Source organism: Salmo trutta, chromosome 14 (genome assembly GCF_901001165.1).
Source record: "Salmo trutta chromosome 14, fSalTru1.1, whole genome shotgun sequence".
In the NCBI taxonomy this organism is placed as follows: domain Eukaryota; kingdom Metazoa; phylum Chordata; class Actinopteri; order Salmoniformes; family Salmonidae; genus Salmo; species Salmo trutta.
In genome coordinates, this window is record NC_042970.1 from 63,355,839 (window position 1) to 63,382,341 (window position 26,503).

At 44.4% G+C, this 26,503-nt stretch overlaps 1 protein-coding gene across 1 annotated transcript; it reads right to left on the reverse strand.

Annotated features, from left to right (window-relative positions):
- Positions 1-143: 143 nt before the first annotated feature.
- LOC115208598 (voltage-dependent calcium channel gamma-5 subunit) lies at positions 144-26,363 on the reverse strand. The gene is made up of 6 exons (XM_029776781.1): positions 25,909-26,363; positions 16,667-16,906; positions 12,458-12,544; positions 2,875-3,015; positions 1,777-1,922; positions 144-1,270 (listed from the first exon to the last, which is right to left on the reverse strand). Exons 2-6 carry the CDS (start codon positions 16,860-16,862, stop codon positions 998-1,000), a joined length of 843 nt encoding a protein of 280 aa, XP_029632641.1. The 5' UTR covers positions 16,863-16,906; positions 25,909-26,363; the 3' UTR covers positions 144-997.
- Between the last annotated feature and the right edge of the window lie 140 nt (positions 26,364-26,503).

Here is a 26,503-nt window from a genome sequence, read left to right on the forward strand (position 1 = left end):
ACAATGTAGAAAATAGTAAAAATAAAGAAAAACCCTTGAATGAGTAGGTGTTCTAAAACTTTTGACCAGTAGTGTATATGTGCCTGGTGCACTATTAAAAGCAAAAATCAGGATTTGTTTATATCAACTTTGCATTGTTCATCAGCTACATTACATTCAAACTGGCTCTCCATATCTGATGGTCTCAATGACCATCAAACCATGTTCTGAGGCTATACACACACACACGATTCTCTTTTCTCTCTCCTTTATCTTCATCATCCCTTTATTCCCCCCTTTTCACTGCATTATGTACATACTGTAATTCTGCAGGGACTCCATTTGGACTCCATGGATGTAGTAGTAGCTTCCTGGTTTCTTTCCATTAAAAAAAATATACAAACTTTATCTCTGTCTTTATTAACAGTACTGAGCGTGAGATGGACGATGAAAAAAAGAATTAAATTGATAAAATACTTGTAATAAACATCCTGCTCTCTGACGGGATGATTAAACCACACAGTCAAAATAAATAGATTATAAAGAGAGGAAAACTTTTTACTTTCAATCTACCCACTTATAGTATATTATCTTACAAGTTATACAGTTGACAGAAGTCCTATGTGGGTTACTGGGGAGATATTGGCTTCTATATTGACCAAGATGGAGAATGTACTGTATGGCGAAGGTGAACAAGGTCTGATTGAGAATCACTACTTCTACTGTACTTTGAATAAAACCAGAGATAGGTCGGCTGTGGGGGTCGCCATCTCCCAAATGTGTGAAAATTCAGAAAACTGCACTACAAGAGGTCTTCAAAAGAGGTCGTCACACACGGAAAAAGATACACACCCCCCCGTCACAAAACGCAACCTAGGCGCCTTCCCCATCAGCCCTCCCAATCGCCCTCCTCCAGACCGACCAACCTAGTCTACCACCTCAGCAACCCAGCCAGACTCTCCCTTCCTGGGGATGTGTGTGCAACCCGCTGCCCAGGCTCCAGGGCTTCACCCAGGCCTCAGCATGGGGAGGAGGACATGCGGTAATACTCGGGACACTTGAGGAGCGCTGGGTAGTTGGAGTGGAGGGAGTGGTTCATCTGGAGCGAGGCTTCGCTGGAGATGCTGGAGGGGCTGCGGCCGCGCTGGTCCCAGGTGTCCGGGTGGAGGAACTGACCAGAGTAATCGGAGCAGTTGCTGTGGCGTGGCCCATATAAGCCCGGGTGGGGTCTGTACATCTCCTCGGCCGTGTAGCGCTTCATGAACAGGTAGACGGACATTACGCCGGCCGTCTGGAGATACATGACAGATGCAAGGGAGCAGGATAACTTGCAGTAAGTATCCTCTTCAACAAATGATATCACAACTGCATGGTTGTGCCTTGAGGAACAGTTCATTGCCCAATCAACCTAGATGTCCCCTTATCTGTATCAACACACTTAATGTGGGTATCATTGCGCAAAATATTTGATCTACATAAACCCCTAGACCCTATGTCAGCATTTCCCAAACTCTGTCCTCAGGATCCCACGTTTCGTTTTTTTCCTTAGCACTATACAGGCGATTCAAATTATCAACTAATCATCAAGCTTTGATTATATGAATCAGCTGTGTAGTGCTAGAGCAAAACTAACCAAAACGTGCACCCCTTGGGGTCCCCAGGACCGAGTTTGGGAAATGCTGCCCAATGTACTCTACATTGACAGGTGTAAGCAAATTGCATAGGCTCTAGGGGTAGGTTAGGCTATGGATTTGGGATTGGGCCTACAATGTAATGAAGAAGCAAGGAGGAAGTTACCTCAGTTAGCAGGAAGGAGATGGCAGCGAAAGCGAAGGACCAGCCGTACTGGTAACTGAAGTAGGCCTCGTTGGTCTTGGTCCTGTTCAACATCTCATCATTAATACTGGAGATGTACAACACCAGGCCCACCACCAGAGACAGACCTAGCAGAGAGAGAGGAGGGATGGAGAGAGAAAATAAGCAGGATGTTGTAATTCTATGGTGATACATTTGTGTACTTGTACAGTATGTTAATGATATGCAACATTCCATTAGAAATAGAATAGCTTTCATGGTGTGATCACTGATACAGGACCCCAATTTTTTGTTACTACGCAACAAGGGCTGCATTCTAAGGTAATGCCAGTAATAATTGTGCATGCAAATCACTACTAGATGAAACAAAGAATGTGTCCTGGGGACTTAAAATTAAACCATATTGAGCCAGTTTCCTTGACACAGATTAAACCTAGTCTTGGACTAACACACATTGTCCATGGAGATTGTCACATCTGCTCCTGCTACGCCCTCGTGTTCATCCGGTGTCTCCTTGACCTGCAGCCACTCCCCCAGTACACTCTCCCTCTCTGTGTGTGATTGTGTGGTTGGAGACAGGTGTGCTGGAGTCAGAGCAGATCCCTACCAGCTGCAACCCGTTCCATAATCAAGACCTCTACAAATACTCAGTCCTGCCACTTCCACTCTGCCAGATCTTAATCTCTGCTAATTTTGCCACTCTGACTCCTGTTCCACATCTCACCACCCTGCTACCCTGTTCTGGATTCCCCTTTGGACCCATTTACCCTGTCCCAACCCAGCTCACTCCAACCTCAGCCTCCACATCTAGTTTCCTACAACTCATCCGAGCTTCCCTGGATCTGCACTCCATATCTCCCTGTGTTACAATAAATACCATGGTTCATTTCATCCCCGTTTCTTCGTCTGCTCTTGGGTTCCCCTGTGCCGCTCCGCCTAGCAGAGATTCTCCATTGAAATAGTTTAGTCCAGGAGTAGGTTTAATCTCTGTCCAGTAAACTGGCAATTAGACTCAATAAATAAATGTGAAGAATCTCTTGTTTCAACAAAATGCATTCACAGAAGTGATATGTCATTTACCTGAGAGGATGAAGAAGATTCCGGAGATGAAGGCCAGGATGGTGCGGTGGGGCCGGATATGTCCGATGTTGCTCAGGACGAAACCAATGAACAAGAAGAAAAGACTAACCAGAGGGAAAGGAGTGGCTGAACGGATCATCTCTGGAACAAGGAAAGGAGATAAAGAATGGATGATACATTTAGTAAGTTTGTTCGTTCATTCACTCAAATCGTGTCAATTCATCCAAGTCAATCTATTGTGATGAGTCTGTGTTCTATGAAGAGTTTAAATATACGAGTCAATTAAATTTGTTCTCTAACCACTGAGATAAAGCACAACATGATTTGATTGACTCAGTAAAAGAACCCTAAAGCAGTGAATGGCATATAGCAAACACCAGATTCGCTTCCTGGTTAAATTGGTTTTGTAACTTTTTTTCAACTTCCCACAGTTGATTGCTTTTCTCTCTTGAGGTCTCTGAGAAACAACAAGCAATATAGCTACCTCTGTTCCTGGTGTCATTCCATTTGCACACACCAAGGGGTGGTTCCACTGCCTGGGATGTCTCCACAGGCATCTCAACTTACGGAGATGTTGTTGGGACCCCCACTGTGAGAATGGTTTCTCCCTGGATTCTCCATTAACCATACCAATATAACTGCAAGCCCCAATTCTGACTTGTGCTCTAATATCTGCTTCACTGACTTCTGCTCTCGTAAAAACCTGGGTTTTCTGCATGTTAACACTAGAAGTTTATGACCTAAAATGGATCAATTGAAAGTGTGGGTTCACAGCTCCAATCCAGATGTGTTGGTCATTACTGAGACGTTGTTAAGGAAGAGTGTTTTGAATACTGATGTTAACTATTCTGGTTATAACCTTTTTCAGCAAGACAGATCTTCCAAAGGTGGGAGAGTGGCAATCTTTACCAAGGATCACCTTCGGGTGCTCGGTTGTCTCCAAGTCTGTCCACAAACAATTTGATTTGCAGGTTAAGTATTAAACTTTCAAATAGCTCTTTGTTGACTGTTGCTGGGTGCTATCGTCCTCCATCAGCACCGGCCTGTACCCTACCTGCCCTAAGCTCTCTCCTGGCCCCCTACACCAAGTCTGAATTTGTCCTGCTAGGTGACCTAAACTGGGACATGCTTAAACCACCTGACCAAGTCCTAAAGCAATGGGACTCCCTAAATCTTTCTCAGATTATCACCAATCCCACAAGGTATGACTCCAAACTCCCAGAAAAGGCTACTCATCTTGATGTTATCCTCACAAATAATCCTGATAGGTATCAGTCTGGTGTTTTCTGTAATGACCTTAGTGATCACTGTTTTACAGCCTGTGTTCATAATGGCTGCTCAATGAAATGACCTATCCTGATTTATCATAGACACTTGCTAAAATACTTTAATGAGCAAGCCTTCCTTCATGAACTGGCCTCTGTAAAATGGTATGGAACCCGCTTGATCCCCTCTATCGAAGACGCTTGGACCTTCTTTTTTTATATTTTTCAGTGGTATTGTTAACAAACACACCCCCATAAAGAAAATGAGAATTAAAAACATGTTCAGCCTCTGGTTCGACCGTGATCTTGCGGAGTTGCTCCACCTCAAGAATTGCATTTGGCGAAAGGCTCGGCACACGCATACTCTGGCTGACTGACTGGCTCTCGTTCAGGCAAATGAGAAATAAGTGCACTCAGGCTATCTGGAAGGACAAAGGTAGTTCCTTTAAGGAGCAGTTCTCTCTCTGTGGGTCAGACCTCAAGAAGTTCTTTAATCACCACTTCATTAAGACTCAACCATGCCTCCTCGCCCATCCAACACTTCCTCATCTCCCACCCCTTTAATGCGACTATCCCCGATGTTTCTTTCTTATTTATAAAACCCTCTTAGGCCTCACTCCCCCTATCTGAGATATCTACTGCAGCCCTCATCCTCCACATACAACACCTGTTCTGCCAGTCACATTCTGTTAAAGGTCCCCAGAGCACACACATCCCTGGGTCGTTCCTCTTTTCAGTTCGATGCAGCTAGCGACTGGAACAAGCTGCACAAAACACTCAAACTGGACAGTTTTAGCTCAAGCTCTTCATTCAAAGACTCAAGCATGTGTAACCAATGTGAAATGGCTAGTTAGTTAGCGGTGGTGCGCGCTAATAGCGTTTCAATCAGTGACGTCACTCGCTCTGAGACTTGAAGTAGGGTTTCCCCTTGCATTGCAAGGGCCGTGGCTTTTGTGGCGCGATGGGTAACGATGCTTCGTGGGTGTCAGTTGTTGATGTGTGCAAGGGTCCCTGGTTCATGCCCGGGTTGGGGGGGAAGAGAGGGACGGAACCTACACTGTTACATTGATGCTGTTGACCCGGATCATTGGTTGCTGCGGAAAAGGAGGTGGTCAAAAGGGGGGTGAGTGTAACTGATGTGAAATGGCTAGTTAGTTAGCGGTGGTGCGCGCTAATAGCGTTTCAATCAGTGACGTCACTCGCTCTGAGACTTGAAGTAGGGTTTCCCACGATGCTTCGTGGGTGTCAGTTGTTGATGTGTGCAAGGGTCCCTGGTTCGAGCCCAGGTTGGGGCGAAGAGAGGGACGGAACCTACACTGTTACACATGGACACCCTTACTGAGAGTTGTGGCTGCTTTGCGTGATGTATTGTTGTCTCTACCTTCTTGCCCTTTGCACTATTGTCTGTGCCCAATAATGTTTGTACCATGTTTTGTGCTGCTACCATGTTGTCATGTTGTGTTGCTGCCTTGCTATGTTGTGGTCTTAGGTCTCTTGTGACGTGCGTTTTGTCCTATATTCATATTTTATTTATTTTTGTATTTTTAATCCCAGCCGCCGTCCCCGCAGGAGGCCTTTTGGTAGGTCGTCATTGTAAATATGAATTTGTTCTTAACTGACTTGCCTAGTTAAATAAAGGATAAATAAAAATAAATACATAAACAACTATGCTATGAAGCAGGAGCAGACCATAGGTCAAATTTCATAGCCTGGGTAGAGAGGTAGGTCTATGCTACAGCTGTAATGAACACGATGGGAGTCAGAGAGCTGATTTCAAGCACAGGGCGCAGCAGGCAGAAGGTCACACACAGGGGCTCGAAAATGGCAACAGTACAGTCAGGGAAAAGGCTAGTAACGTCGTCCGGGAGATCAGGCAATATGTTGATAACAGGCAGGGAATAGGCAAAAGGCGTCGTTAGTGAGACAAGCCAAACTATCATGCACAGGAGGATTAAATGACGGGAAAAATAGAGCTCCGAAGTGTGTCTCAAAACAAAGAACTGAACTAAATAGTGTGTGATAATGATAGACAGGTGTGTGAACAGGTGATCAGAATTCAGGTGATTGGGATCTGGAGAGTGAGCGGCGTTTAGGGGACCCATGTGTTTGAGAGTGTGAGCTGGAAAGTGGGCTGGAAAGTGAGCTGCATTCAGGGGATCTACGTGTTTGAGAGTGTGAATTGGAAGCAGACGTTACAGTACCCCCCCCCCCCCCTCCATGGGCGGCTCTTGACGGCTTAGGAAGCTGAGTAGGGGGCCTCCCTGGGGACGTGAAGCTGGGCGGTCAGGACGGTTAGGGTAGAAAGCCAGGATCATGGCTGGGACGAGGATGTCCTGGGCGGGGACCCAGCACTGTTCTTCGGGTCCGTACCCCTCCCAATACACCAGGTAGTGAATGCGACCACCCAGGCGCTTGGAGTCAAGGAAGGCTTGGACGGAATAAGTCGGTGCACCGTCAACATCAAATGGAGAGGGTGAGCCACTGGAGGATGGAGAGGGCTGTACCTCACAGGCTTGAGAAGGGACACATGGAAGGATGAGGAGATCCGGTAATGGCGGAGCAACTGGAGATGGTAGGTGACAGGATTGATGCAGTGTTATTTTGAAAGGACCAATGAACTTTTTGCAGGGGTCACAAAACTGAATGTCCCGGGTAGAGAGCCACACACGTTGCCCAGGGTGGAAGAGTGGAGTAGGTCGGCGACGCCGGTCAGCGAACCATTTCTTGGAAAGGGAAGCTTGATGTAGGTGCCGATGTACCGTCTCCCAAACCTGCTCACACTGTCGAAAAACCACTCATGCGACGGCAGGCACAGTTCCGGGCTCTGTCTCCCATGGGAACACATGGGTTGGTATCCGAGGACACACTGAAGAGGAGTGAGATGGAGTGAGGAATGCACCCAGGAGTTCTGTGGGTATTTGGCCCAGGCTTGATAGCGACTCCACTCGTGTGGTTGGTGGGTGCAGTGTTGGCGAAGGTACTTCCCTATTTCCTGATTCAGTCGTTCCATCTGCCCGTTGGTTTGGGGATGGTATCTGGAGGATAGACCCCCAGTCGGTCGCAGAAGGCTCGCCACACCCTGGAGACGAACTGGGGTCCCCGATCCAAAACAATGTCTTCCGGGATCCCATACAGACGAAACACCTGTTGGAACATGCACTCGGCCATTTCCACGACATTAGGTAGATACGGAAGGGGGATGAGTCGGCCCACCGTGGAGAACCGGTCCACTACAACTAAAATAGTAGTGATGCCCGAAGAGTCTAGCAGATCAGTGAGGAAATTCATGGCGATGTGGGACCATGGCCTGTGTGGTGTAGGTAAAGGCTCCAGCTTACCGGTAGGTAGTTGGCGAGGGCTCTTTGCCCATGCACAGACGGGACAGGAAAGCACGTAATCTCTGACGCCTTCTGTTAGGCATGACCACCAGAACTTGGGTGTCAGTAGCTCCGTGGTGCGGGTGATCCCGGGATGGCCAGAACTCAGCGAGGTATGGCACCACTGCATTAGCTGTGGTCTGACGGATGCCGGAACGTAGGTCTTGCCTGCAGGGGTGTCAGGAGGTGCTGGGTCGTGGCGTAGGGCCTCTTGGACGGCTGATTGGATTTCCCACTGTATTGGTCCCACGACACAAGACGGAGGCAGGATGGGCTCGGGAGCTGGGTTAGAGGAAGGGGAGTCAAATAGGTGGGATAAGGAATCGGCCTTCACATTTTTCTTGCCAGACAGATAGGTGACGGTGAAGTTGAAGCGGGTGAAGAAGAGCGCCCAACAAGTCTGTCTGGGGTTGAGCCTCTTAGCACTTCTTAAGTACTCCAAATTGCGGTGGTTGGTAAGGACAAGGAATTGGTGATGAGCTCCCTCTAACTAGCCACTCTTTGATAGCCAGCTTAACCTGTTTGGGGTAGGGGGCAGTATTGAGAATTTTGGAAAAAATATGTTCCCATTTTTAACTGCCTCCTACACCAACTCAGAAGCTAGAATATGCATATTATTGTTCAGGTTTGGATAGAAAACACTCTGAATTTTCTAAAACTGTTTGAATGGTGTCTGTGAGTATAACAGAACTCCTATGGCAGGCAAAAACCTGACAAGGTTTCAAGCAGGAAGTACCCTGTCTGACAAGGAGTCGTGCGTCTTGCATCTTTTTATTGAAAAGTAAGGATCTTAGCTGTAACGTGACAATTCCCAGGGCTCCAATAGGCTCTCAGAGCCCGCGAAAAACCTGAAGGTTTACGAGGGAGCCTCAGGTTGAAACAGATTATCGCCTTTTGTAAGTGGATGCTCAGAGGACCTTTGAATGATGCGCGTGCATGAGTCGCTCCCGAGGAGACATTTTATTCGGCTGTTTAGGCTCAATGCATACTCCCGGTCGGAATATTATCACTTCTCTACGACATAAATGGCATAAAAATTGGTTTTAAACAGCGGTTGACATGCTTCGAAGTACGGTAATGGAATATTTAGACATTTTTGACACGCCAATGCGCCATGCGCGAGACCGTGAAGAAGCATTCTAGAACTCACGAACAAAACGTCGCTGTTTGGATATAACGATGGATTATTTGGGACCAAACCAACATTTGTTATTGAAGTAGAAGTCCTGGCAGTGTATTCTGATGAAGAACAAGCAAGGTAAGAACATTTTTCTTATAGGAAATGTGATTTTGGTGGATGCTGACCTGGGTGGGTATCTAAATAGCTAGCCCTGTAATGCCGGGCTATGTACTTAGATTATTGCAAAATGTGCTTCATCCGAAAAGCTATTTTAAAATCGGACATATCGAGTGCATAGAGGAGTAATGTATCTATAATTCTTAAAATAATTGTTATGCTTTTTGTGAACGTTTATCGTGAGTAATTTAGCAAACTGTTAGTAAATTCAACGGAAGTTTGCCGGGGGTTATGCGTTTTCTGAACGTCACATGCTAATGCAAAAAGCTGTTTTTTGATATAAATATGAACTTGATTGAACAGACATGCATGTATTGTATAACACAATGTCCTAGGTGTGTCATCTGATGAAGATCATCAAAGGTTAGTGCTGCATTTAGCTGTGGTTTGGGTTTGTGTGACATTATATGCTAGCTTGAAAAATGGCTGTCTGATTTTTTCTGGCTGGGCACTCTGCTGACATAATCTAATGTTTTGCTTTCGTTGTAAAGCCTTTTTGAAATCGGACAGTGGGGTTAGATTAACGAGATTCTTGTCTTTAAATAGCTGTAAAATAGTCATATGTTTGAGAAATTGAAGTAATAGTATTTCTAACGATTCAAAAATCGCGCCACTGGAATTTCAGTAGCTGTTACGTAGGTGGGACGAAATCGTCCCACATACCCCAGAGAGGTTAAATGGCGAGCAGCTCTCGGTTCCCGTCATCATAAACTCATCAAAAAAAGAAACGTCCCTTTCTCAGGACTTTCAAAGGTAATTTGTAAAAATGCAAATAACTTCACAGATATTAATTGTAAAAGGTTTAAACACTGATTCCCATGCTTGTTCAATGAATACAATTGTGTCTGGTAGTATATTGGTCTGGTCTGTGGGTTTTGCAAATTATTTAAATTGTGAGCGAGACAGACCCACAGGTCTTATTACTGCTTTCCGAGTTTTGTAAATCTTCATTCTCCCATCTTCACTTTAGGCCTCATGGGAATCTCGCTCTCGCTGTATTTTACGTATACTCAAACTGCATTTCCTCTGACAGTGTGTCTCCAGGGTCCCTGAGCATTACCCATCCTGTGTGTATCCATCTGCATTTGGCCTGAGGGACATCTCTCGCAAAATAAATTGCACCTTGCATTTTTCATATCTCCCCCATATCCCTTGTTAGAGTGGAATGAGCCATGCCTCAGAGGCAAGTCAGGAATAGCACAAACATACATCTATATGGGGGGAGATGTGTGGATGTGTGTCAGTTGGGACCACTGTAGCACTACTCTACCTTACATTCATTCAGTCCATCCCAAGCCTGTGCCGTATGGATTTATATTTTCTCTTAAAACAGAGCATACGGTAGGGGTTGGCAACATTCAGCTAAAAATGTGTTTAATTTACTAAATCTGTTCCAAGTATTTCCACAAAAAAAGAGAAACTCGGCCCTTTCTCAGGACCCTGTCTTCCAAAGATAATTCGTAAAATTAAAATAACTTCACAGATCTTCACTGTAAAGGGTTTAAACACTTCCCCCATGCTTGTTCAATGAACCATAAACAATTAATGAATATGCACCTGTGGAACGGTCGTTAAGACACTAACAGCTTACAGACAGTAGGCAATTAAGGTCAAAGTTCTGAAAACTTAGGACACTAAAGAGGCCTTTCTACTGACTCTGAAAAACACCAAAAGAAAGATGCCCAGGGTCCCTGCTCATCTGCGTGAACGTGCCTTTAGGCATGCTGCAAGGAGACATGAGGACTGCAGATGTGGCCAGGGCAATAAATTGCAATGTCCGTACTGTGAGACGCATAAGACAGCGCTAGAGGGAGACAGGGCGGACAGCTGATCATCCTCACAGTGTCAGACCACGTGTAACAACACCTGCACAGGATCGGTACATCCGAACATCACACCTGCGGGACAGGTACAGGATGGCAACAACAACTGCCCGAGTTACACCAGGAACGCACAATCCCTCCATCAGTGCTCAGACTGTCCGCAATAGGCTGAGAGAGGCTGGATTGAGGGCTTGTAGGCCTGAGTGTAAGGCAGGTCCTCACCAGACATCACCGGCAACAACGTCGCCTATGGGCACAAACCCACCGTCACTGGACAAGACAGGACTGGCAAAAAGTGCTCTTCACTGACGAGTCGCAGTTTTGTCTCACCAGGGGTGATGGTCGGATTTGCGTTTATAGTCGAAGGAATTAGCGTTACACCGAGGCCTGTACTCTGGAGCGGGATCGATTTGGAGGTGGAGGGTCCGTCATAGTCTGGGGCGGTATCACAGCATCATCGGACTGAGCTTGTTGTCATTGCAGACATTCTCAATGCTGTGCGTTACAGGGAAGACATCCTCTTCCCTCATGTGGTACCCTTCCTGCAGGCTCATCCTGACATGACCCTCCAGCATGACAATGCCACCAGCCATACTGCCCATTCTGTGCGTGATCTGCAAGACAGGAATGTTAGTGTTCTGCTATGACCAGCGAAGAGCCCGGATCGTAATCCCATTGAGCACGACTGGGACCTGTTGGATCGGAGGGTGAGGGCTAGGGCCATTCCCCCCAGAAATGTCTGGGAACTTGCAGGTGCCTTGGTGGAAGAGTGGGGTAACATCTCACAGCAAGAACTGGCAAATCTGGTGTAGTCCATGAGGAGGCGATGCACTGCAGTACTTAATGCAACTGGTGGCCACACCAGATACTGACTGTTACTTTTCTGTGGAACTTGTTCAGTTTTGTCTCAGTTGTTGAATCTTATGTTCATACAAATATTTACACGTTAAGTTTGCTGAAAATAAACACAGTTGACAGTGAGAGGATGTTTCTTTTTTTGCTGAGTTTATGTGATCATGTCTCAATGTAATGAAGGTATGAAATTGTTATTTTCACATTCAAATCTCTTTTTGGGCTTGTGGTCAATTCCCACTTTACAAATTATTATAATCAACCATCCGCTCAGACAAAAATCATCCCGAGGCTGAATCTAGTTACCTACCCCTGGCATACGCCATGCTTCAAAGCATACATCATGCATACCATGAGTACCTTCGGTCTCTCTGGGGGTGTGACATATGTATATGACATACAGTACGTGTATCACATTGTCCACAGAATTCACTATTATTCATTATGATAATTCATCATGCCTTTTGTTTGACATTATCAGAATGGACCCTGTGGGATTGACGATGAAGCGTGTTCTTCCTCTCCTCAGGCATACCCCTCATCTATCACTGAACTTACGTCAAAGTTATTTTTTTGATTTTAACAGAAATATCTTGAGGCCTAAAGTGACAGCAGTCTGTCTGGTGGCCTAGGAGTTAGGCCAGGAGCTCTTCCTGATCATGTGATCTGATCTGGAAAAACTCTGGGCTCTGGTTATATGATAGTTAATGACTTGCCAGGTCATAGTCAGGAAAAACTCTTGGCCCTACCTTTATGCCCTCCCACAACAGAACAGGTGTGTTTGTGCTAGGGACCAGAGCCCGTATTCCTAACGTATCCGCCTGTCCATGTTATCTTATACTGTACATTGTGATCTAAAAAGGTAAAACTGATCCTAAATCAGCACTCCTACTTTAAGACACTTGATATGTCCCCAGAACAGAGGAAGATCACACTGAGATGAGCGTATGACAAGTCTTCTTCACTTACTCAGCACACTAACTGTAGACTCCGACGTCAGCTGCACGTTGGTGGGCATCACATACTCAATGGTGAAACAACGGCCCTTCTCATCACCTACAACACAAGCAAAGGAGAAGACGGCATTTATGAACCCTTTATTACACCTTTAACATCTGAATACAAAGCCCACACACTTGGGGCTCATCGCTAGAAAAGGGGGTAAGTAGAGTTAATCAATGGAATTGTGCAGGAATGTAATGGCATGAACGTAGATGAATAGGAAGTAGATGAGAACTGTTGCATTGAGCTGGGAATAGACATAGGAGAGAACTGTTGCATTGAGCTGGAATAGGGAATAGACATAGGAGAGAACTGTTGCATTGAGCTGGGAATAGACATAGGAGAGAACTGTTGCATTGAGCTGGGAATAGACATAGGAGAGAACTGTTGCATTGAGTTGTGTTAATGGATTTAAACAGACAGACACCAGGGTTGTTAGATCAGGAAAGAGGAAGATAGAAGTGTTTGTTCCAACACCCAGCCATGACATTTTATCATCCTGTCCTGTGACAAAAGAGTGTTATATTAATTTCACCCTACCCACGGGTGATGGTGTGTGTGCGCGCGCATGTATGGGTTTGAATCTCTCTCACGCTGCAGTCTTAACAGTAATTAACCCTCTTCAATAAGTGAGTCTTGGCTGTCAGTCTGGTATAATTTAATTACTAGAAGGCTAATGATGAAGAGCCATGGGATCCCTCGCTGCCTTATTAAGCCACAATGGCCCGTCCCAAATGGCACCCTATTCCCTAAATAATGCACTACTTTTGACCAGGGCTCTGGTCAAAAGGAATGGACTATGTAGGGAAAAGGGGGGCATTTGGAACGCATCCCATATTGTGTCAACGATGACAAACACCATTAACAGTAACACTAGACAAGTCACAATTATATAGAGATTGCAGCAAATGGATTTATGATGTTGCACAACTATTGCTGTGGCGATGGACTGCAGTAAAATGTATTAAATAATAAATGGAATCAAATTTGACTGCAACTTTCAGACATACTATATGTTCATAAATACTATTCAGCTCTGCCCAGAAAAACAATCAAAATTAAAGCACAATTTCCCAGCATTGTACCAGGTTAGGCCAGGAGGAGGACTTGGTGAACCATGGTTAGATGGTTTGGTGGAATGGAATAAAAGGACATGTATTTGTACAGTACCCCTACATGTCCAAAGCAGGTCCCCAGTTTCTGGTCTGGAGCGTGAAGTCACAAGGTCTGCAGGTCATCTACTTCATAGCAACCGGCTCTGCCAAAAGCCATGGTTTGCCCAAGAAAGCCTACGTAAATTCTAAATCGCCAGAATGGCCCCAAGATTGAGGGAAGTTTTGGTCTCTAAAATGAGTTTATTATGATCAAGTTCGATCCCAACATTAATTTTTTAAGTTCGCTACAAATCAATAGATTGAATTAAACAGTGATCCATTCTGACTACTACATTTGTCATCATACAGGACCATGTACTGAAACAGACCAATCACAGGTGGGTAGGCTACGAGGAAGTGCCATTCAGCAATATGGCGCCCTTCAAATTTTCCATAGGAACGCATGGATGACATTAGCGTTAGCACTATCTACTGGTTTTAATGTCTATGGTCCAAAGTCGATAGAACAAACTGAAATAAGCCACCTAACTCAATATAACAAATCCCCTTCATTTTTCTTACTCGCTATGAGGTGGTTTACGGGACTCATATTAAGCATACTCCTGGACTAAAAAGCATGTTCAATGGAAAATCTCCTCTAAAGGTATCTTCCAGTCCAGGAAACTGGCCTTATGTGCATGTCGATCAACCAGTGACCTGTTTTTCTATTTCTAACTACTATAGCACCCTAGTCAGAACATCTTCCCAGTCTCATGGACATGAGAGAAGTGAGCTTTTATACATCAGCGGATTGACCAGAGTCAATACAAGTACAAATCAAACAGAGACTGGGACCAACAGCTGCATTTAACACTACCACTCAACGGACGCTCCGCAGCATCAATACTGGGCATAACACAGCCCATTCACTCTTTATGTTGTAATGATGTATCATAACAGTACTGAGTTGAGATAGTGACAGACACACAGGGCCTAACTCAACACAAGCCTAGAGTTTCTGGGTCAAACAGAGAGCTAGCTGGGGCAGTTGAGCAACAAGGCCATTAAATCGCCGCAAAAACACAAATAATTGTTCATTAGTCCTTCAACGGAAGTTGGTATTTTGGACCAAGGCAAAACATCCGCTATTTAATCACCACAGAAACATATGTTGACAGTGTGTTGCTTGAGAACATGTGGAGGTCAGGATGGACACTGAGGGCAAAAAAGACATGTTACATAGAAGTACCTAGGAATGTGCTTTGGACCATCATGTCAGTTTGTGATACTTCCTGGAAAGTATAATGCTGGTGAAGGGAGAAATTAGCCCGTCCTCCCCCTTTCTACCTCCACCAGCCTTCACTGGTATAATGGCAATATAGAAACAAATCCTGTTTATTGTCCTGACAAATATTACTTGGCAAGTGCATGTATTTTAAATACAGTAAATGTTAGCTCATTAGTTTCATTTTAATGCACTGGCTACATTTGATTGTGTCAGCCTCAGTATCCAGAGGCTACCTAGGGAGAGAGTACAGTACATCAGCGAGGAAATGAATATCTGGTTTACTGCTCGGAAACACTTTGAAAGATAGCGTCGCTAAGACAGAAAAGGGGTGAAAGTTAGTACTTCCTGCTTCCGCTTCAAGCTCCCAGCATGTCTCAGTGCAGTGAGGGGGTGGGGTCGGAAGGGGAGGAGCATCCCTGTGATAGGGCACAAGGTAACCATGCAGGGTGGAGAAATGCCGGTGTTAGTTCCCCTTTAAACAAGGCTTTTCACAGTTAGAGTAGAAGGAGAAAGTGAACAGGGATGTTGGGTTAGCTTGGCTAGTAGGGTCACTACTGCGTCTTCAGAAAGTGGGCCAGTTTATGGACCTGGATAATAATACAGGTGTTGTATGCTGGAATGACTAGCGGCATGGCCAGCGCTGAGGAACAGTTCAGCAATGGGACACATAGGGTAGTGACAAAGGAAAAAGAGAACGTAGAAGAGCATGATTTTTTTCACCGTCAGCGTCCTAGAGCGAGAGAGCAGCCAGGCTGAGTTGATAGGACATGGTAATAACCCAACATGGGTAGACAGGGTAACTCAAGGACAGATTATTGGGACGTAGCCTAGAGGGAGAGGAGAGAGAAGAGGATGAACAAGAGTGGGTCCTGTGACGTTCCATTGAATCAGCCTGGAGTGCCAGCCTGTTTCTCCTCCTCGCCAACTCCTGTCATCACTTACCAAAACAGAAACAGACTGGCACCGAGGCCAGCTAGAAGCTACCAGTCAGACGTAGAAACTTCAGATACTGAAGTAAACAACGGTCAGTGTCCCTGAATGGTTAAGGGTTATGATGATCTTGGGACACCTAAGGGGCAGCATCTACCTTGATCCTAGATTTGTGCCTAAGGGTAAGGGGTAACATCTAGGTTGGCAGGTAGCTTAGCGGCTGGAGCGTTGGGCCAGTAACCAAAAGCTGGTTCTAATACCCGAGCCGACAAAGTAAAAATCTGACTATGTGTCCTTGAGCAAGGCACTTACCCCTAACTTGCTCCAGGGGCGCCGTACTACTAAACTCGTAGAAAAAAGGTGTTATCTAGAACCTTAAAGGGGTATTTGGCAGTCCCCATAGAATAACCTTTTTTTGGTTCCAGATAGAATCCTTTTTGGTTCCAGGTAGAACCCTCTGTAGAAAGGGTACATACAACCCAAATGGTTCCACCAAAAGGGTTCTTTGGCTATCCCAATAGGAGAACCCTTTTAGGTTATATGTTCCAAAAGGGTTCTACCTGGAACCAAAAAGGGTTCTCCACGGGGACAGCGAAAGAACCCTTTCGGAAACCTTTTTCTAAGAGTGTATGGCTGACCCCGTAAAACCACACATTTCACAATACCTATCTGGTGTTTGTGACAAAGCATATCTTTTTTTTTTTTATTGACCTTGATTTTACATTTGTGCCTGAGGGGCAACATCTCACCAAATATGAATCAGACCCTCCACAGCTCTGACTGCAGGGACATATGTATCTCTAATCTGAACTGATCCTAGATCTGTAATTAAGGGGCAACGTCTACCCCTAATCAGAAACTTACCAGCTGTGAAGCAGACCCTCCAGAGGCCCGAGTGCAGGGACATGCGTAACTCAGTGCTCTGGTTGAGGGGCAGGATGACGCCCTCCTCCAGATAGAGCCAGTAGTCAGTGCTGACAGCAATGCCCAGCAGGCCCAGGGCGCACACAGCGAACACGCTGCTTAGCACTGTCAACACCTTCCTGCCACACAGGGTCATACCACATCCACAACTGCAGGGGGCACCACCGGCAGAAAGAGGAGCTGCAGGGAGACAGAGAGGATGGAGTTAGTGGAGAGTTAATAGAAAGTGGTCGGTGTCACAGCAGTCAACGATAAGGCCATGTCTATGTCCTAATGGTCAATAAGGCAATGGCTAAGACCCAATGGTCAATCCTGCGTCCCAGTTGTCAATTGCCAGACAAACTTGTAGGTAGTTTAAGCCATGAGCGTTACCTGGGAGGCAGCTCTGCCTGCCAGGCATGTCTCAATGTATAAAAAATGTCCTAGTAATCCTCCCTGCTCTCCTTTCCATCCTGACATCTAAATCGGTGTATCATAGTTCAGTGTACTTTTATATTTGTGTATTACTTTGTCAGTTTAGCTGTATTTTCTTTTTAAGTAAGGAAAATCTAGCCTAGTGTCCTGATCTCAAAATATTTTTTAGAAGAACCATACAGTGTATCATGCTTCATGAACATTGGGCGGATTTTGCAAAAGATGAACTTTGAACTGCAGTTGTAGGTCTGTCTGCCCTCGCTTTGCCTCAGGCCAAAACCACACACACCACTAATAGTGCTGGGGAGGCCTACGAATTACTCCTCATATTCCATGATCCAGTCAAGACCCATCTGATTAACACAACATGATCCAGTCAAGACCCATCTGATTAACACAACATGATCCAGTCAAGACCCATCTGATTAACACAACATGATCCAGTCAAGACCCATCTGATTAACACAACATGATCCAGTCAAGACCCATCTGATTAACACAATATGATCCTGTCAAGCAAAAGTGTAGCAGTCTTACACTATGGTGGTGTGACATATGCAACAGCATATTGATGTTGATGCTCATCAGTCATAAGCAGCACTGATCACTTGGTTGCAGTAGCTGTTGCCCACGCTAGCTGGAAGCCTGGTTTCTGGGCATGCATGGGGATATGTGTTGAAAAGGCAGTCCTTTTACATAACGAGTTGTCTGTTTACTGTCACTGGCTGTTTTTGAGTGGGAGTGTGTGAGAGAGAGAAATACCAGTCTATTCAGGCTTTGTTTCTCTCTCTTTGCAACGACTTGCATGGCCTCACGGGGCCCCTTGTATCACGATATTGATAACATGGCCTCACGGGGCCCCTTGTATCACGATATTGATAACATGGCCTCACGGGGCCCCTTGTATCACGATATTGATAACATATGGGTACAAATGTATAAGATGAGACTAATGCATCTCATTTAAAGGGCTTTTGCATGTTCATCATTTCAAAGGACTGACTCAGAGCCATTGGTGTGACAGTGGTAATGTAAATATCTCATCTGACCTCTGACTGTGGATGCAACACGTCATCTCTCCCACTACGGTTGACTCACTATGGTACAGCTATGCGTGTAATGACACTGGCCTATTCTATCATTACCAATGAACCACTTTATAATTTGGACAATTAGAAAATCAATTCCATTTAATTAGAAGTGGATGAAGGCAAAAGGTCCATAGGCCTTCTCTTCAAACCAAAAGTAAATTTGGGCCACGTAGCTCACTCAGAGGTGGAAAATTACCATTGGTCAGCTATCAGGAAGGAAAGGAGACGAGGTGATAAAGTGATTGGGACACAGCCATAGACTCACCAGTCAATCAAATGGGACTTTTTAGCACAAAGGTCCAGCAGGTGTAAGCAATGAGGGGAAAGCAAATGAGGGCCATTATCAGGTAGCCAATCAGTCCCCATTCAGTACAGCTCTTACCCACACGTCCACTTAGACATTAATACCAGCCTTTCAACACCAGTGGCTTCGCTAGCATGTGACACACTAGCTTGCGTGTGACGCACAAGGCCATTCATTGACAGGCTACTGTGTTTTATCATAGGGTGGTTAACGTTCGATGCTAACATCCAGTTGTGCTCGTTACTCCCACACACACACACACACACGGCATCATTACCAAACATCTAAAAATGGAGATCTATCAAGGCAGTTTGAGCTTCAATGTATAGAAGGCCTACTTCCTGGTGTAGACAAAACTAGTTTTCTAAATAAAAACATTTCAAATGATAGATAACTATAAAATGACAAAACGCTATGCCTCGAATAACAGGACACTGAATGACAATGCAAAATGACAGAACATTAAATCACAATACCGACAGAGCACCAAATGACAGAATACTAAATTATACAAAACATAATGACCGAATAAATGACAGAACATTAAATGACAGAACAGCCTGACTGTTGATCACGCGTCATCAGTGCAAGATGGTTTAAAAATGTACAGACGTCATTAGTCCTTGTGCGATCAGTCAGAAATAGTCGGTCCATATTAAAGTGGCTGGGGAATAGGGTAAAAGTGTGTGATTCTCCATTCCAACTCTATGGGACTGTATTTGGATGGTGACGTTTGCAGGCTTTTCGGGCTGGCTGTCGCAGATGGGGAGACCGGTTGCCAGAGGGGCTCGACAAGTGTTTGGATGGGGAGAGAAGGGCCCACGACATTTGGAATGAACCAGAGACAAGTGGAGGCAGGGAGAACTTTGCCATGCCTGGCTTTGCTACATAGTCACTATCTGATGCTGAAAGATGAGGACTTTTAGGATTTGAACCAATATGGACCTGCAATTCAGAAGAAATAGAGTAGAAATGTTTTAAAGCTTTCAGTTGGGAATTTTTTTTGGTTTGTTTTTTTGATTTGCCTGTGTACATTAATGCTGGATAACTGGTTCTATAAAGTGTCCAAACAGCTACTTCCACATGAAGTTATTAACAAAGATATTCTGTTGTATATTCATGAACTCTTCCACCAGGAGAAAGCAACCAGTGCAGGGTGTTGTTGACTTTTGGGCCATATACAAGTAAAAGACTAGGAGAAATATCCAGACAGACTTATCTTTTCTACAGTGAAAATACCAGGCAGTCAGAAGTGGGAATGCAGTTTCATCTAGTTGACGTCTAAGTGTCATGGTGAAATAGTTGCAGTTAGGGCAGAACAATATCCTCTACCTCAACATGAAAATGAGAAAGAAAACTAAAATATTACATATTAATCTTATTTCCAATTCCCTTAGATGTCATTATCCTAGTGGCAGCAACCTTTTGAGGAGCCATTTGCTCTGCCCACCCAAAGGATAGCACGATTAAATGATTATCATCAGTAGCTAGTGGTGTTTTGATTTTGGAATCATCTGTTTTTTTTAACAAGTTTCCTAGATTGGTATGGATCCACGTATAAGTGTCACATCTTAGACAAAAGACAGAATCCAAACAGGGAGTCTATTTAAGCAATAAGGCCCAAGGGGGTGTGATATGGCCAATATACAACAGCTAAGGGCTGTTTCTTAGGCACGACACAATTAGAGTACCGTAATTTCCAGACTATTAAGCGCACCTGAATATAAAAAATATATATTATTTTGAACATAAATAAGCCGCACGTCTATAAGCCGCAGGTGCCTACCGGTACATTGAAACAAATGAACTTTACACAGGCTTTAACGAAACACTGCTTGTAACAAAAAATAATTTGCGGCTTATAGTCCGGAATTTACGGTAGTAAAAATACATTTTGTCATACACCATGGTATACGTTCTAATATACCACAGCTTTCAGCCAAATCAGCATTCAGAGCTAGAACCACCCAGTTGATAATTTTGAATATATCATTGTTTGAGAGTGTCATTGTGTCCCATCCTCGCCACTTGAAGCACAGTCTTGGCAAAGGCTTAATACCTGTTGCCATGGTACAGTGGGGAGTACAGGGAGCTATGATCATGTCCAACTTGCCAGTTCAATGTGTGAGTCATTGGTTTCCAAGAAACTTATCGACAAATGCACATAATACACATGCTTGCATCTGCACACACACTTTTCGGATTAGATCAAAGGATACCCACAGCCAATAACCAAATTCTCCATCATGTCCATTCACACGCACACACAAAGAGATCAACAGGCCCCATTCAATCTACTATGAATACTAATTCAGTCCACACATTGTTCCAGCCCGTATGGGATTATGAATGGCGATTGATCAGAGAAAAACTGTCTATTGACCAATGTTTCTCATTAGATGTTCAAAGCTTCCAGGGCCTAAGCCGGGAGATCCAAAAAGCCTCAGTCCCTCTTTGCATTATAACAAACTACCTTTGAAGATGGGCACATCCATTCTACTGGAATCCAATACACGGATGAACACTCAACAGCAACAATCTAGTGAACCGTACTTTCTGTTTAGTGTCTGGTAGTTTTTATTATTATAGAAACCGAAGTCTTATTTGATAGCACCTGAAGCCATTTTGACCATGCACCTAATCTGGGTTATGTTCATAAAGGCAAGCAATAGAAAATGCTTTAAAACTAAAGTGATAGTTTCTTGTTAGACAAGTCCCATTTCTGTTTCATTTTTCTCCAGTTGGTGCCTTATGAATATGACCCAGGTCTGTTCTGTGGTGTTTCCCGCCACTCACCACGCGAGGGCGGGGTTCATTTTAACAGCGACCAAAAGCCAATTTATACTTGATCCGAAAATGTGGTCGGAGGCTTCGTATGGAGGGTGTGACGCAATTGCAGAGCCTCCGGAGGAAAACAGAGGCCAAATCAAGCTCCGTACCACATCGCCGTGCGCCTCTCAAATTTTGGAATAATGTGGATGGCTCCATATAGCTCCGCATTGACATTGATTGGTTGACGGTAGGTTGGGGCGGGAGGTTCTGTATAAACAAACTCACTTCCTTGACAACAGCTCTGCTCCGCGAAGCGCAAAAAGTATGTTTGCTCTGACTTCGGCGGAGGCCGCATCGCAGTAAATGCTGTACGGCCACAGCCGATATCAGATTGACCATGCATCTGTCTCCAGTGGAATGGAACCCACTGCATCATCACAAATGAAACTAGGTCAGTCAATACTCTCGCTGTCCATTCAATTAGCACGCACCCAGCCTCATCAGCCTCTATTCAATCCAAAAACCAACTACCGTTTAACACAACAGTCAGAAAATCAATGATGGGGAAAAAAAACCCTGCAATGAATCAGAACTCTGTTCCCAGAACTCACAGCCTCATGGGAAAAGGGTGGTCACTGGTCAGGATCACATATGGAATTTATGTTTAGTCTTTTGATATTGATATTTTTAGGCTAAGGCGTTATCCATTGGTTGTTTGGAGGAACCGTCCTTGTTATAACCTATGGGCTAGTGTAATTTGGGATTTGTAGAGTTCGATTTACACGTCATCGACTGCGTTTGTAGATGTTGCTAATAGGCTATACCAGCTCATTTTAATACCAAGCATTCTGAACATAGCAGCTCATTTTAATACCAAGCATTCTGAACATAGCAGCTCATTTTAATACCAAGCATTCTGAACATAGCAGCTCATTTTAATACCAAGCATTCTGAACATACCTGCTCATTTTAATACCAAGCATTCTGAACATACCTGTTCATTTTAATACCAAGCATTCTGAACATACCTGCTCATTTTAATACCAAGCATTCTGAACATAGCAGCTCATGCAAATTCAACACTATAAACAGCCAATTAGGCTTCTATTACCCAACTGACTTGGTCCCTACCACTGAACGTGATTGTCACACTAGGACCTGGTTATAATCCAACACAATAACGACTGGAGTTACTCAAACATTTGTCAGTAGTAGAACAGAAATGCATGTTAACCAAAATGTCTTTTTTTTACATTATTTCTCTCTCACTGTCAAGGATTCGTCTGTACACTCCTTTTGGGAAAGCCACTGACCCAGTTTCCATGACGGCCGGATGTCGCTATGCTCCGTCTCCAGAGTAACGTGGTCTGTGTGTTCCACTGATGCAAGTTGGCGGTCATTGGGGTGGACAGCATCAGAGGACTATAGAGCCCTGGGGACAGTGGCTGGACATGGGGGACATGACATGGGGCCATGGGGCCCCAACACAGCTATGGAGGGAGCTAGCAGTTAGCTAGCCACAATCATCACCCTCCATAGCCCCTGTATATAACACTAGCATACAGTAGCATAGGCACTACAGGGCTGTGCTAAAATCAGTCATACTCAAACGTCAAACACAGTCTTCCTGACCTACAACAGACTCCGAGACTCTCCCGGTACTCTTCCCCAGCACCATGCTTACAAGAGTATTTACTATACGTCACAAGAGACTATTGTTAGTAACGCTGTATTTTTGGCTATAAAAACATCTCAAAACCTGTCACTTTGCCTGGTATTTATTTTTGGGCTAAGGGATGGCATAAAGGTCATGTTATTTCACCACTGTGCTCCCAAAACATTCCAATGGCCCTCAATCTAAATATTTCAATTTCCACAACAAAAAAGAAAAGAGGGTTTCATTTTGAACACAAACTCAACCCAACAGTTAAACCTCTGGAGACTCTGCAGAGGGCATCTTACCAGCCTTGAGTCTTTAGGGTTCAGAGGCAACAACGGACTGCCTCTGACTGAGTGCCTGGGGACAGTTCATGTCAGAACATGTTAGTAGGCTTGAGCAGTGCTTGCCTCGCTCCAAGCCTTTTATGCTGCTCCAAAGGCAGATCTCCCTGACAGATCTCAGCCAGTGTTTCTTGGCTGTGCTCGCCTCTTCGGTCACACTTTATTTGGATAGTCCCGATTTTAGTCACACTATCAACAAACTATCTGTTGATAAGCAACTGCTTCCTAAGGTTACAGTAAGGGTCAGGGTTAAGTTTAGAATAAGGGTTAGGGTTAAGGTTTGGGGTAGGGTTAAATTTAGGGTAAGGATAAGGGTTAAGGTTAGAGTCTGAAGATAATCTGTAGAGCATCTACAGATGGACTATCCAAATAAAGTGTTTCCGCCTTCAAACAAGGCCAGAATGTCAGCAGCCTATCAATCAACTGATCCAAAAATAAAATAAGAGTAACTGTGGTGATCATTTTCTCAAATATAATCTTTCAGATGACACTCCACTGTTGACTATGTCAGAAATCTATATTGGATTTGTTCAAATGCATTTTCACTTAAAATAAAACACAAATTAGCATCTTTATACCTCAGCTGTAGGACATTGAAACTGTATGCTATGATGAAGTCTCCCACGGTTCATAACATACGTCATGTTTGAGGGGCAAATGGCAAAACACAGCCAGTCACCCGGAGAAATGGCACATTCGCTGGCTTTGTCATGAGACCAAGTACTCTCTCTTTTAGTGCTTAACTTGGCCATGTCTCTTTTGTGTGCAGCACAATACTAAGGTTCCCACATTAAGGAAGACTGAATATATCAGGAATCAGGGTAAGACCCAGATGCAGACCGTGTCGAAGTAACAATGTTTATTACAGCAACAGCAGCAAAGGAACAGGACTGCAGTCAGGTTCAGGTCTGGCAGAGGTCAGTAATCCAGAGATGGGGCAAAGGTACATGACGCCAGGCAGGGTCAGGGGCAGGCAGAGTGGTCAGGTGGGTGGGTACAGGGTCAGGACAGGTAAGGGTCAAAACCCAGGAGGACGAGAAAAGAAAGACTGGGGAAAGCAGGAGCTGATACAAAAACGCTGGTTGGCTTGACAAACAAGGTGAACTGGCAACAGACTAACCGAGAACACAAGTATAAATACACAGGGGATAATGGGGAAGACGGGCGACACCTGGAGGGGGGTGGAGACAATCACAAGGACAGGTGAAAGATCAGGGTGTGACAGAATAGGCTAACGAGCCAGTCGGAAGAAACAGAACTTACATGTAAAAGTCACGAGTCAGTGTGTTATGACAGTGCCATAGGAGAGAGGAGACAGACGGAAGCATAGGCAGGCTGGCTGAGACAGTGCAATAGTGTAAAGCGGACAGACAGGAGGACAGACTGTACAAGAAGAGGCAGGCTCTGTGATATGGGACCTCCAACAGAAAAAGAGGAAGAGCGGTATTAGCTCCCTGTCAAACAGATGCTGTGTGTCAGTGTACATTGGCTGTGAACTAGCCTGTGATAACTGCCAGAAGGTTAAATAACATAGGTATGTGTTCATGACTGCCAGTCTCCAAGGCTACAGGCATGTATAGGCTTGGCAGATAACTAATTTCTCTCTTACTTCATTATGACTTTTCAACAGCAATTTTAAAAGTCAGTTTTATTCAAAACGATAGTTAGTTGGTCTTTGATTATGTAACCTTTATTTAACCAGGTAAGCTAGTTGAGAACAAGTTCTCATTTACAACTGCGACCTGGCCAAGATAAAGCAAAGCAGTGCGACACAAACAGAGTTACACATGGAATAAACAAACAGTCAATAACACTATTCAGTAATGTAAAGTTAGAACGTTTTCGATCGTTTCAGGTTTGGGAGTTTGGGCACAGTGATAGCATATTTCACTATCAAACGTATTACAGCGTCACATAACTCAAACCACCAAACAAAATCGATACTGACTCCACTTTCCACCAACGTCTGCCTGGTCCTGCTCTTCAGTAATGCACTAAACCTAAGTTAAATTACCTAGTGGGATGCGTTCAATATCGTTTCGATTTTCAAAGCAAGGGCTTGCAATTATATCTATAATAGCCTGCCAACAACGTCAATTCCAGACTTCTCTTTAAAAAATAAATCAATGCTTACACATTAGTTCATGCTGTAAAATATCGTTCCCACACAGTCGTAAAAACTACCTGTTCGTATTCACATCGACATGGTAAAAAGTTATGTTTATGGAAGTGAAGGTTTTCCCTCCACATAGTACAGCCTACACCGTTATGTCACTCAGATTAAACTCAATAACGGACTAAATGGGTTTGAATATTTATACAAAGGATAGTGTTTGTATCATTATTCGACCTTTAGTTTTTAGTTTTTACATTGCTAGAGCCTACAACCCAGGACTAGGCTTAAGCTTCTAAAACTAATGTTTCGAAAAGTAATTTATTTTTACAAAGCAGTGAATGAAGAAAACAATAGTATATCACGTGGAGACGAACAAACTAAAGAGGCGCTTCTGAGCACCTATATCTCAACTGAACACATTTCGGACTGCCTACTAAAAGACACTTCAAAAAGGAAGGAAATAATTGAAATAAACATTGTTTACCTTCACAAATAAGTCTCGTCGATGAAAGCGCTATTTTTCTTACAATACTGTTCCTCTCGTGTCGCTCTACAGTTGACTCGCGGAGAAGCAGTGGATGTGTCGCGCGCTTAGTGCCCCACGACAGGACAATACTCGTTGCGCACTCCACTTCAGCCTGGCGCCAGCAGTTAGGCAGCCTTTAGGGATATGGTTAGCCTATGAAGCTTCATTGATTAAACCAAATCAAAGTTCGCTTTTGCGAAATGCAGCCCACAAAAAATGTCCCTCTTTTGGAGAAAACTACGGTCCAGAGACTGGCATCCATGGACTTTCCTTCATCAACGTTGTGGATTCGAGTGAGCTGAATACTACACAGCTGTTCAATCAAGCATCAAACCCACGACGAAGCTTCCATCATGTGACATGCAAGACAAATGCCTGTGGGTGACTTCAGCGTCATAACCCATTTAATAAAAAAAAATATATATTATGGATAATAATAATAATTATTGTCTGATTATGGTATGGTATTTATGTGTGCTTAACATTTACAAAGCATTACAACTACATGTAGCACTGACCCCCCCCCCCCCCCCCCCCCCCCCAAAGAAGGGAC